This window comes from Colias philodice, chromosome 9, assembly GCF_061535455.1.
Source record: "Colias philodice isolate Cphi_HAF_F1 chromosome 9, ilColPhil1 Martin Lab GWU primary, whole genome shotgun sequence".
In the NCBI taxonomy this organism is placed as follows: Eukaryota; Metazoa; Arthropoda; class Insecta; order Lepidoptera; family Pieridae; genus Colias; species Colias philodice.
Window position 1 is genome coordinate 11,808,728 of NC_143094.1, and position 13,447 is coordinate 11,822,174.

Here is a 13,447-nt window from a genome sequence, read left to right on the forward strand (position 1 = left end):
TATATTATTTAAGTGCTATCCGTTTAGCTATCTTATAGCATAGACAAGATATAAATCATGTTTGGACTTTAGTGATGCGGGATATCAGGTTATTTACCGATAATCGATTTTTTGAAAACGATTTTTTATAAATATTAAATTTTAATATGTACTGTGTACAACTTATTTTTTACTGTTGTGTAATGACACCATTGTTTTTCCTTATTTATTATAAAAAAAATAATGTTATGAGCACATTATATATTATTTTAATGTAAATCACATAATTATTATTTATTATATGAATATAATATCATCATAAATATTATCATCCCACTACAATTTAAGTGCCCTTTAAAATAAATGAGTCTTGTTTTAAACACCATGAAGTCATTAGTCATCTAACAAAATATACCACTATACTCTGTCCATTATATTATTTGCTTTTTGACAGCTTCACGCCTATGAAGGATTGTATTGTCTATGTTAAAATGTCATACAAATAATTATCGTTCTTCATGGACAGGTCCCGCCCACTTAGTGATGTCTACACAGAATTATTCAATGATGGGTCGATAGATTATAATAATCGATAGAAATACTCTGTAAAATATATCCGATGCAGAAAAACTCTTCTATTATGTTATATAATTTAAACGTAAAGACAACCAAATTGTAAGATAGAAACCAATAAATAATAAAATATTAGTTTAGTTTAGTTTTAACATACAATGCATAGATATGTGGTCTTATTATTACATATCTTATTGGTACGTTTACGTTGTAATTATTATTTACGTACCTGATTCGATTTATGATAATATTTTTAATTTATAATTGAAATGGTATCACAATCGATAATCTTTTGAACATCACTTCTGGTATCACCCGTCGAGCTGTCAAAAAGCAATTCTTATAGTGGACAGACTATAGAAGGAATGGGTTAAGAATCTTTACAACAGAAAATATCATATGCAGGAACGAAAATGAGTAAAAATACATATTTTTTACATGGTAAAAGATACGAATATAGTTTTCATAATCATTACAACTAGTATACTTTAAACAAAGTCGTTTCCCGCCGTCTGTGTGTTTGTATACGAGACCTTTAAAATTACGAAACAGATTTTGTTCGGGTTTTCTTAAATAGATATATAAATTCAGGAGGAACGTTTCACTATATAATTTGTTAAGTTTTTGATAATGCGGGCGAAGCTGCGGGCGGAAAGCTAGTCAGGTGATAAACAAATCGAACAATTTACCGTTTTTACACATCACTACCATAAAAATAATCATTAATGCTATAATCTTGATTCTTGTCTATGATGAGTTTACGTTTACGTCAAGCGAAGGAAGGAGGTGGACGTCATCTGAAAAGTTTTTCATTCCTTTATTTTTATTGTATTGGAATGTTATATGATTACAATCTAATAATTAACAAATTAGTGTCAAATTTAAAGTATTAGTATGTAATTTTTATGTTTGTACGTTAAAGTTTTTGCAATATCGAAGTGAAGGTGACGCTACAAACTATTGTGTCGGTGATGTAATTTAGGTGATTGGGTGGCTTCCTAGCTCTAGGCGTTACAATGGAAGAATCCTCGTTTACAATTCCAGCCGACGACAATGGTGATACTGAGCTCGATCCTAGAATACAGGTCAGTCAGTAACAATAACATGTGTTGAGTAATTTTATAACGTTGCCTTTGTAACAGCAAAGATGAGTGTCAACTTTGTAGATTATTTCGCCAACGAACACAATGGATACGATATTTTATATCAAAACATGAAATACGGACTCATAGCTAGTAAAGAACTCTCGGAGTATCTTAGAGAACGATCCAACATAGAGGAGTCGAACTCGAAACTTCTAGCGAAGCTAGCGAAACAAGCTAACAGTAACTGTGCCCAAGGTACTTTCGCTCCCTTTTGGGGAGTGCTCAAGTGTTCGGCAGAAAAATTGTCGAATTTACACCAGCATATGTTCCAAAAAGTAAGTGAGCTGGTTAAAGATGTAGCTCGCTATGCTGAAGAATTACACAAAAAACATAAAGCTGTGAAAGATTCCGAATCAAGCACTCTTGAAGTTGTTTTATTGATTCAAAACACTAAGCAAGCTTTACAAAAAGCTAAAGATGTGTATACAACAAAATCTGCTGAATTAGAAAAGCTACGAAAGGATAATGCTTCAGCAAAAGACATTGAAAAAGCTGAAGTGAAAATAAAGAAGCTTCATGAAGACTATAGACAGCTGGCTGAAAAGTATAACTTTGTAAAGCAGGACTTTGAAAAGAAGATGACACAAACATGCAAACATTTCCAAGATGTAGAGGAAGCACATCTAAAACAAATGAAACAGTTTGTTAACTCATATGCAGACCTTATACAGAATAATCATGATCTGATGGGACAAGTGCACAGAGATTTTAAGCATCAATGTCTTGAATTGACTGTCGAAAAACTATTGGAGCAGTTCTTAATTGAAAAGTATACTGCAATAGAAAAAGGGAATCTTGTGGATCTACCTCTGTCATTACCAAAGCCAAGTTCAGCAAATAATTCAATATCTGAAGCTGATCAGATTTCTTCTGTATCCAATGGTTCACACAAACCTGCTCAGGTAGCTAAAGCCCCTAAAAAGGAGCCATCTTTTGCAACTAAAACCTCAAGAAGAACTACCTCTCTTTTAAATTTGTTTACCCCAAATTTCCAAAGTAAAGATGAACCAAGTACTAATCCTGAAGGTGTCGCACCCTGTTCAGCACCTTCAAGTCCAAGTGGTACTCCAGCCACACCAGTTACCACCGAAAAAGATGACAACATGAACAGAACCACCCTGCGAGAATCAAAGTGGTTCCGTAGAACAAAGACGAAATTGAAAAAGGCCAAAAAGAAGAAGGATGAAATATCAGAGAACTCAAATGCTGGTGAGAAATCAGATTTGGAAGAAAAGGAAGAGGAGGCTGCTACCAAGGAGGATTTAATGAATTCCCCAGAAGTTGACGAAGAGGGTTACTGTATTAGACCTAAAGATGAAAAGGGGAGCGTCTATTCATCAACAGACTCAGATTCCGATGAAGAAAGGGAACAAAAGATTCATGTTGAGATTAAACCCATAAGTAATGGTAATCCACCTATGTCTGCAAGTGTTGATGAGCTAAGGGCAACAGTAGAGAATATATCTCTTTACAAAATAGGAACTACCCGCCGTGGTTCAAACGCCAATGCCAGTAAAGCAAGTAGTGACCTTGTAGATTTGAACTCTTTTCCAAGTCCCAATGTAAGTAATCCCACTTCACCTCATGGTAATGTTTCAAATCCTTATGCACCTTTACAAGGAAATCCGACACACTTGCTTGAAAGTCCAACTCCTATAACTTCTACAACAGATGCTGGCGATCTTTTTACTGAGGTAGGGGAAGTTGTTCAGTCTAATTTTAGAACGTCAACACCCACTATTTCTACTATTTCACTTCCTCGCCCACCGTCGAGGCGTTCAGAGGGTGACTTCCGAACTGCGGGATCATCAGGATCGAGAGGCCCCTCTCCACTGACTATAGGCATGGCAGATACTATTCCATTAGCTGTTGCATTTCATGAAATTATTCATTCATATTTCAGAGGCACTGAGGAATCCAAGTGTCAAGTTAAAATGTCTGGTGATATGATGCTATCATTCCCAACAGGAATAGTTGGAGTTTTAGCCAACAATCCAAATCCTGCCAAACTTTGCTTTAGGCTGAAAAACATACACAGATTGGATAATGTTTTACCAAATAAGCAGCTTATCAGCATAAACACAATGATGTCTACCCGCGATAGTACTGTATTGGAATTCAATATGCCCGCATTGACATCATTATTGAAACGACAATCGGAGAAAAATCCGACGGCTCAGTATTTCAACGTTGATATTTTGAAATACCAGGTACGGCCGAAAACAGGCGCCGCTTCCTGTCCTCTGCAAATGGTGTCATATTGGAAGTGTGAACAAGACCACACTGATCTAAAAGTGGATTATAAGTACAATTTGCATGCTATGAGTCCTCCATCGCCACTGCTGAACGTATCTGTCTGTGTGCCGATGACCGGATCTGTACGGAATGTCATAGCCATGCCGAAAAATATCTGGAACGCTGAGACAGAGCAAGCACTGTGGCGGTTCACAGAACTGTCTCAACACACTGAAGACAGGGGTGTTGGGTCCCTGAAGGCGAGGTTCGAGTTGAATAAAGGGCCATCAAACAAAACGACAATTTCAGCACAATTTAATTGCGAAGGCGCTACGTTATCGGGCATCGAGTTTGAGCTAATCGGGAGCGGGTACCGCCTCTCGCTCGTAAAGCGACGTTTCGTTTCTGGCAAATATATTTGTGATAGTGACTTACACTGATATTTGTTTTATCATTTAAAAATGCTGGATGTAAATTTGTACATGAGGCATAGTTTTGGAAAATTTCTTGTGTTTTGTACCTTATAGGACTGTTTCCTGTCCACAAAAGATTTGTTTAATTCATGTTAGTTGTCAATTTCGATATTAATCATAGTTATAGTTACTTAATATAATGATTAACAGCATTTTATATTACGAATGTAATCTGTATTCACTGCTGAACTAACTTATTTCTCTATATAGAGATGTGCCATTTTTCTAATAATCCCATATTTCTGTACATTGCGTAAATTTCATCCACAAATCAGTATAAATGAAGACATCACAAAGTTTTATATAACATTTTAAAGTAAGTTAATGCACCAAGAGAATTAAGCTTTAAGAGAGTGAATCCTTTTAATGAGCATCGCATTCAGAGTATCAAAATATACAGTTATTTAATAATGTTTGTTTACAATAGTGTATATCTAAATTATATTGCTCTTTATCTACCTCTTGAGGTCAATATTAAAGTTGATATATTTGTTATAGGTCATGGCTTTCTTAATGTTAGGTGCACACTGCACACGGCCCCCACATGTGCAATAATAAATCTTGGTGTATTTTTTTAATGTGAAAAATGTACCTGTATCTGTACATCAGACAAGTTCATTTGGTAGGTTTAATTGAGATGGCTCTTGTAGGGGGACCACCGACTTAGCTATGTAGTAATATTTTTATTTTATGTTAACTACAAAAGAACTTGATTATATTCCTTTTATCTTTTCATATTGATATACATATATGTACATCTATTGTTATAGTTGTGTATTTTTTTGCAGCAAAAAATGTTTTGTTTAATTTGTTAATATATGAATTATTTTCTAGGATTCAATCAATGTAATTGATTTTTTTGAATCTCTAAAATTGAGGTATTATTATGAATTTAAATTTTGTTTCTGGAACTGAATGTTTTAATTGAAAGAATCGATTTTAAGTTTTTCTCTAGTGCAGTAGAATTTTATTTTTTACTCCAGTGTAATCTCATTTTGTTATTTTGTTATTATTGTTAATTTATGAAACAAATGCAGCACGGCCTAACATGTCTTGTAGAAGTCGAACTTTACCAAAAGTGAAGTGTTCAGTAACTAACATATAACATACATAGTGTAGATAAACTATTCTAGTACAGTTGAACCATTCCATTAATTTGTATAATTATATGTGACTTAAGTATTATAATTTATAACTGTCAAATTATATTGCATACCCAGATTGCATATTTTTTTTTATTTCTTGAAAAATACAAAAATGGAATCGATAGCCGATGCATAACTGAATTTGGTAATGAAATATTTTTGTATTGTAAAATTTACGGCGTATGTAATGTTTATGTAATTTAATTGTAATCGGAAATAAATTTAATAATAAGAATTTAAATGCGAGGTTTTCTTTACCGTGTCATAAATGCGAGTCGATTTATGTAAAATGTAAGTATACGTTTTGGTTATATGGCTAGGTGCTTTTGTAGGGACAGGAAACAATCTGTAAGGTACCTACTCTTAGAGCTAGCGCGCAAGAGCAACTTTTGTCTCCGCAACTATTTTGTCTCTCCCATCAACTCTATGGGCTAGTAAGAAAGTGCGCGCACGTAGTGATGCAACTCCCCATAGAATTGATGGGAGAGACAAAATAGTTGCGGAGACAAAAGTTGCTCTTGCGCGCTAGCTCTTAGTAAGATAAAAGTGTTATCACGAGAGATAGATAGTGATATAGTTCGCGATAAGACGACTGTTGTGTCACAACGATGTCTCGTATGTTTCCCGTCTCTACATGTTGTTTGCTATTGCCGTATGTTTGGCAGTACAGGGTGCGGGTTCCGTGCGATTGTCTCAAGTTCTTCCGCGGGTTTCAGGTGGAGCTGGAGAAGCTGAACGCGGCCACTGATGAGATCAATAAGTTGGAACTGGAGCTTGATGTGAGTCAATTTTTTTTAATTTTTTTATTTATTTTTTTTTTGAAGTGAAACTTCTTTAGGCGCGTTGAGAGTAAAATTTCGAGGTCGCGTCAGGGCAATACCATCACGTTGGTTTCTTTAAATCTTGCCAAAGAAGTTTCACTTCTGATACGTGTGCTCGGCACACGCGCTTTTTTTTGTTACAACATGATCTGATTTTAACGTAAATTAAGTTTTAACTGTATTCTGTATTTTATCAAATTTTTTCTGTAACCTAAACTGATATAATAATTTATGTAGGAATAGTAGGTATTTAGGTTATAGTACTCAAGGCTAATGATAATCTGAATCTCCTTATCTTGTTTAATATATGTATTTGTGAATGGTGTACCGTGTACTGAGTGTGGAGAGGTGCGTAGAATAACAAATCGATGTTTTAAAGTAAAAATACGCTTTGCTTTGAACTGAATTTTTATTATGTACACAGACAGGGACACCTCTCAACCTGTCAAAGACAAACACAAGGCAAGTACGTACGGAACCCTTGACAAGCTAGTGGCAGTTGCTCTTGACCGGTTTTTTATTAAACGGCATCTTGCGGAACTTGGTTCTAGAAAGCCAAGAAAAGCAATCTCATAGGAAATTAATATTTTCAATCTCCCGCAGCCATGTCTTAAGATGTTTTAATAATTATACTATCTCCTTAAGTTCAATTTTGTCGTGACTTTATAAAAGTGCTTTAATATTGAATAATATTGAAATATGAAAAATTATTGCTTTTACATTATTGTATTAGATTAGAGCCTTATATAAAATTAAATTGGTAACTAAATTGTAATTAAATTGGTAAGGGCTGTATTCAATTTATAGTAGAAGCAATCTTTCCCGCACAATTTCGATGGAAAACCAAAATAAGCAGTGAAAATCTATCTACTAATCTGATTGTGAAATGTAATGTAAATTCAGCATTTAATGGTTATCGAACAAAAACACTTTCACTTGAAGAGTACCTACCATAATGGGAATATGATCATTTTGCGAATAGCTAAAACAAAAACTTATCAAGATATTGCGAGTTTGCGATGAAAGTGAGAGGTTGCGTGTCGATTTCCGTCCAAGATAAACTTGTATCTATGGCTTACTATAGATATGAAATAATAGCTTTCCGCCCGCAGTTTTACACGCGTGTAACTTTCTTTAGCGTCCGTAGAACTTCGCCATATGCGTTTCCGGTTTACCTCCCTATTCCAGCCCCTACAAATTTTATTCCCACATAATTATATCCCCTGGGGCCTAGTCACTAGTTGGCCTTAAATTCACCAATATAAGTACAGTTGTTACCTGTGTGCAATTGATACATAGTTATGCATTTATATTATAAGTGCATATAATATTACAGAAACGTAAAGCGGATTTTTAAAAGATAAGAAGGATACCTTACAGTATGGCTTCGTAAGAAGTTAAAGGGTTGTATTTCTCACTGCACATTGGTTTGTTGAATTGAAAACAATATATGTACATACATTTTATGAGCTCTAATAAGCAGACAACTACTCGTAGCAATGATGTATGTTTATAATCAGTCGTGTCCTAGATATCTCGACTGGAGAAGAAAATCTATGTTTTGATGATATGTATCAAATAAAATCATTTGGGTTAAAAATTATAGGTAATGATGTTGTTTATAAATTATTTTTTAATAAGCAGCTTCCTAAAAGCAAAACAAGATAGAATTGATAACACCATCAATCACACAATTGAGTCATCTCGAATTGCTAAAAATATAAACCTAACTATTTTTTTTCTTATTTCTACTTGAACTGTACAAGATCATCTTCACTTTTCATTTATGTATTCAATAATCCAAACTCCGAGGAGTGTGAATTTGGGCCGATCAGCAAGTCGTTTCCGTATAAAGAATTCACGCTCGGGCACACAGCTGGCTCCAGTCGTTAAACATTCAGGGGCCAGGGCCATTGTAACGCGATATTTACCGTATTACGTAGGTACCGGTGTATGTATGTACTGCTAGTTACAAGTGTGACAAAACATGTCGAGATCGAGAGTCACCTTTGTGCAAATAAATGTAAGGAGTTGATTTATGATTCCATTTGGTCAAGCGTTCGACAAGGATCTTTGTGATCGGTTCGTTAAGGGTCATGAAAATATAACTAGGTTAGTAACTTATGATGTTGTGTGTTGGACTGATTCGGGTTCTGGCTGGTTATGTTTAAATTTCCAATTTTTTTTTAATTCTCTGAACACTTATTCTTCACTATGCAGAAGATCTTCGAAATTGTTAAAGTGTAGCACATTTGTGTTTGTTTCAAATATATATGTTCTATTAGGCTATTGCTCTTGAATCGAACCATAAATATTCGATCATCGATGTAACTACACTATTTTTATCACCAATCCCAATAGCTAATTTACATCTCTTCGATGTTTTATCCTGTACAAATCCAGGTCTAAAGGAAAATTTATCTCACTATCTAGGCCCTCCTATAACAGCAAAATTCCAATAAGTATTATGGCTCATTATAAACAGAAGTAGTTCCAAGTTTGTTATAGACCGGGAGATACTGACACAAAATTTCGAGTCATTTGTAACAGGATGGCGGTTTTACAGGGGTCTTAGTACGCAATGACAAAAAGAAAAACGATGGTGTGAACACTGGTACCGGCGGCTTAGTCGCGTGGGCGTTAGTCGAACTCGTCGTAAAAATAGCGAAAGTCAAACGATTTGTAACACAAAAATTTTAGAATTTACCGATAGCCCATAAAAAAGAAGTAGGCGGTAGTGTCATGCCATACTTTTCCGGTGTGACTTACAGCCCGCCATACCGACGCAAATGTGTCGATTTAAAAAAAAACAATTCAACCATTTGTACCAGGCTTACTTTTGCACAGGTAACCATCGTCGTGTAGCCATTTACGAAAATCACCATACCATACTTTTCGGACGATTCCAAATGGTCGCCATACCGCCGAAAATCTGCAAAAATTTTTTTTTTCGCCAAACTTTTTGTACCAGTTTTGCATTTGGATTTTTGGAGAGTATTTGATAAAATGTGACCATTATTATATTTGCCATACTTCTAGTAGGGGGAAAAAGTGCTGCCATACTTCATAAATAAATTTATTATTAATTTATAGAAGTGAAGATTTCTACCACCTAGATCTTTGAAATTTTGTATTTATATTTGTTGAACCTCAAACTTATAGGAAAGATTAATGCCATACTGTTACAAATCGTTCAAAATACGAATAAAATCATACAATAAAAAAAAATCTTATACATATTCGCCACCTCCCACAGGTATGGCATTATCACACTTCTATTTATAATCATTCAGGAGTTGTTGAAAAAAAAATTTAGGGTGTTACAAATGTTTCGGCGAAAAAAAAAATTTGCAGATTTTCGGCGGTATGGCGACCATTTGGAATCGTCCGAAAAGTATGGCATGGCGATTTTCGTAAATGTCTGCACGACGATGGTTACCTGTGCAAAAGTTAGCCTGGTACAAATGGTTGAATTGTTTTTTTTAAATCAACACATTCGCGTCGGTATGGCGGGCTGTAAGTCACACCGGAAAAGTATGGCATGACACTACCGCCTACTTCTTTTTATGGGCTATCGGTAAATTCTAAAATTTTTGTGTTACAAATCGTTTGACTTCGCTATTTTTCCGACGAGTTCGACTAACGCCCACGCGACTAAGCCGCCGGTACCAGCGTTCACACCATCGTTTTTCTTTTTGTCATTGCGTACTAAGACCCCTGTAGAACCGCCATCCTGTTACAAATGACTCGAAATTTTGTGTCAGTATCTCCCGGTCTATTATTATATCCTATTGAAAGATATATCTTTACTATCCGACCAGACATATCGATATCCAGTAATTCATTTAATTGGTCTTCATTGACCTTCCTTGATACTCTTACTACCTAAAAGATTCAACCATTTAGTTCACTATAAAAAAATAACACGTTAAAGTTGTTCGAAGACCCGTTTACTCTCCGGTGTATTATGAAATCACACTTTAACCTTTATAAATTGGCATGGCTGGTACATCCAATAAAGTTCGTATATTAAAATGCCGCATTACTGTTACGTAACGATGATGCCTTGTTAAGTATGAGTGACGTGGGCTCGATGGGTCGTAAAAGGTTTATAGGAAATTAGATTAATACAATTTATATTTGGATGGGACGTGACGCGATAGCTCATAGCTTATGCCTTTGATCGTATGAGGGGCCTATTTCTGATTGAACTAATCGTTCACCTCGTGGACTAATGCTTATTGCTTAGTAGGTGTTTAGTAAAATAATGAACCTATTTATTTATCCATCTTACAAAGATATCTCCTTACATGTTTTGTAAAATGTGTATTGTTTTGTCGAAGGTGTTTATACGTGACTAATAAATGTTTAATTTTTTTACCTGCGATAGGACCTATTAAGATTTTAGACCGACACAAAAAACAGGACGCAAGTATATGACCCAATATTTGCTGCACCTATAAAATATTGTAGTTATCATCAAGGTTGAGAAATGTCAAGGTTATTAATTAATTATTCAATAATAACAAAAATCTATATCATACAATGTTTTGATAATTTATATTCGTATTTATATTATGTATGTTAAAAAAATTACAATATGTAAACGGTAGCGTGTCTTGTCAGCTTAATCTAGCTTAAGCTAACGAGTTTACCCACTTTTAATTAATATGAAAAGTGGGTGAATCTCCCCGGCTTGTTAACAGATATCTCCCTGTTTTGTTGTTTGTTTGGATTATTAATGTTAAGATTAATTAATAATACGGATGTTATTAATTATTATCTAGAAGAGAGATTTTTAATCTTTCTGCTAAAACTGACCACATCGCCGCTTCCCATCAGGTGGGATCGTGGTCAAACGTCTGCCTATTCATTATAAAAAAAAAAAACTGATACATGGGTTTGGTTTGCTAAATGGCCTAATTGGTTTTATAAGCAACTCTTGTAGTGTTGCAAATTATTGGACTTTCTTGAGCTAAAACTGATTAGACTTTGAATCGGACCCATATTTTATTGTATATTTCCTTGGTGACAAAAGACATTTATTTTTCAATTTTATCCAGACTCCATAGTCTGAGGTAAAAACTAGTTACATTATCTTAGTATAAATCATAAGCTTTCCGCCCGCGGCTTCGCCCGCTTTGTCTAAAACCTAATAAATTATTTACTAAAACCTTCCTCCAGAACCACTCTATCTATTAATAATAAAAAGTAAAACAACTAAAACCCAACTACGACAAAAAACGACGCTGAAAAAGTATAAAACAAGATTTTCAGAATTCCACTATGTAGAGATAAATTTTCATGTTTGGAAAGGCGTAGTCACACGTTACATATATCTACCGTAGCACTTTGACAACGTGTGACTACGCCTTTCCAAACATGAAAATTTATCTCTACATAGTGGAATTCTGAAAATCTTGTTTTATACTTTTTCAGCGTCGTTTTTTGTCGTAGTTAGTTGGGTTTTAGTTGTTTTACTTTTTATTATTTGTACTATTTTGGTGTTAAAGTGTATTTTTGGCGCATAATATTGACAAAAGTTAAATTGATGAACTAATAAAGAAGCTAGGAACGAAAAGATGTGAATTATATGCAATCAGCCCATGAATACAGGTAAAGTCACAAGCAAATGCTAGTAATATATATATATTCAAAATGTGCAAGTAAAAAGCTTTCAAATGATACCAAACACGGCATATTTATCTCAACTTTATTTTTTTACTCTGTATGTTTTGTCCGCTAGAGGGCGCCACATTAGATTTTGTGAAACCCCATATAGCCTATAACCAGCGGACAATTAAGACGCTTCTAATGATATGTCATTTGTCGAATTCTGATAAGTAGTTTAGAAGTTACGAGGGAACAGATGAACATACATACATACATACATACATACATACATAGCCTGTCAAAATCATAACCCTCCTTTTGCTATGCCGTAGTCGGGTAAAAGAAATAACATCGAAATCCGTTGCATAGTTTTAAGCATACATAGGGATATAGGGACAAAGAAAGTGACTTTGCTTTTATACTATGTAGTGATTATATACTATTAAACAGTAACAGTATGACTGCTAAACCTATAATAAACCTCTATATATTTATAGCTAACAATACATGGCTGATCCGTCATATTGCATAACAAGGCAGCGGAATCCTGTTACTCCATAGTGATGACGACGTGTCGGGTATCATGGCACCGCTATGGCTATTGCTTCCGTAGTTTACATAGTTTAAAATTCTAAAGATTCTATTAGATTCTATAGAATACATTCGAGAGATAAGTGGAGGACCTTTTTATGGTTAAATGGTTTGAAATTATATAAGAAGGCCTGTGCTCCGCGGTTTTACCAGCATTGCTCCGCTCCTATAGCCTTATATAGCCTTCCTCGATAAATGCGCTATCTAATATTGAAATATTTTTTTAAATCGGACCCATATAGTGCCTAACATTGAAAGAATTTTGGAAATTACACCAACGTGCCCGTCGGAGTGGGGAGCGTGCGGTTTTTTCGTTACGGATTTTCTGGATTCGGTCCCCGCGCTCAAGGCCCGCGATAGAAGCTATGCAATAGCTTAAAAAAAACTCTTCGGCTTTATAATATTAGACATAGAATTTTAGTACTAAAAATAACGCAAAATGTAAATATCTTTAAAATTTAATTATGCAGGCCAGATAATATATTAAGCTTAGTACCTATGATATAACATAGCCTATAATCAGTAGACGATTAATGCGCTTCATTATTTATTGAATTATGATGTGTAGTTTGTTAATTATAGTGCATTATATAATTTTTTCGTGTAATTATAGTGCAACATACAAAATATAGAAGTTTTTGTTTTACTTCGTCGTAGCCAGGTAAAAAGTATATACACAGACTTGCAGTTTTTTGACGGCTCTATATTACGACAAATTATTGTAAATATGGAATCGTCTATGTTGTTTTTTTTTTTTTTGCGTTTATTCACTTAATAATTATAGCGTACGTTCCTTAGCTATAAGTAAATAAACTCAATCATGTTACATATATATTTTCTTTTGTTTCCAAGATAAAAGTCTACCTTGATTT

The 13,447-nt window shown here is 34.5% G+C and overlaps 2 protein-coding genes across 4 annotated transcripts in view; both read left to right on the top strand.

Moving 5' to 3' along the window:
• Nucleotides 1-13,447, top strand: part of LOC149486155 (SH3 domain-binding protein 5 homolog) — a 243,113-nt gene that overhangs the window by 220,721 nt on the left and 8,945 nt on the right. The window contains exons 2-3 of one of the 3 annotated variants that reach the window (XM_089699507.1): nt 4,758-5,841; nt 6,267-6,329. Coding sequence is in view for 2 of the 3 variants with exons in the window: in XM_089699505.1 (XP_089555631.1) it covers nt 6,159-6,329 (171 nt within the window). In the remaining variant the exon portion in view is untranslated. Of the gene's footprint in view, nt 1-1,298; nt 1,638-4,757; nt 5,842-6,048; nt 6,330-13,447 lie in introns of those variants that run through there. The other 2 variants (XM_089699506.1, XM_089699505.1) reach the window with 2 other exon arrangements.
• Nucleotides 1,636-5,791, top strand: LOC149486176 (F-BAR domain only protein 2). The gene has a single exon (XM_089699500.1). The coding sequence runs from the start codon at nt 1,700-1,702 to the stop codon at nt 4,370-4,372; it is 2,673 nt and encodes an 890-aa protein (XP_089555626.1). The 5' UTR covers nt 1,636-1,699; the 3' UTR covers nt 4,373-5,791.

Excerpts from the sequence above, each read along its gene's own strand:
- LOC149486176 (XM_089699500.1), top strand. The coding sequence starts at position 1,700 with ATGAGTGTCAACTTTGTAGATTATTTCGCCAACGAACACAATGGATAC.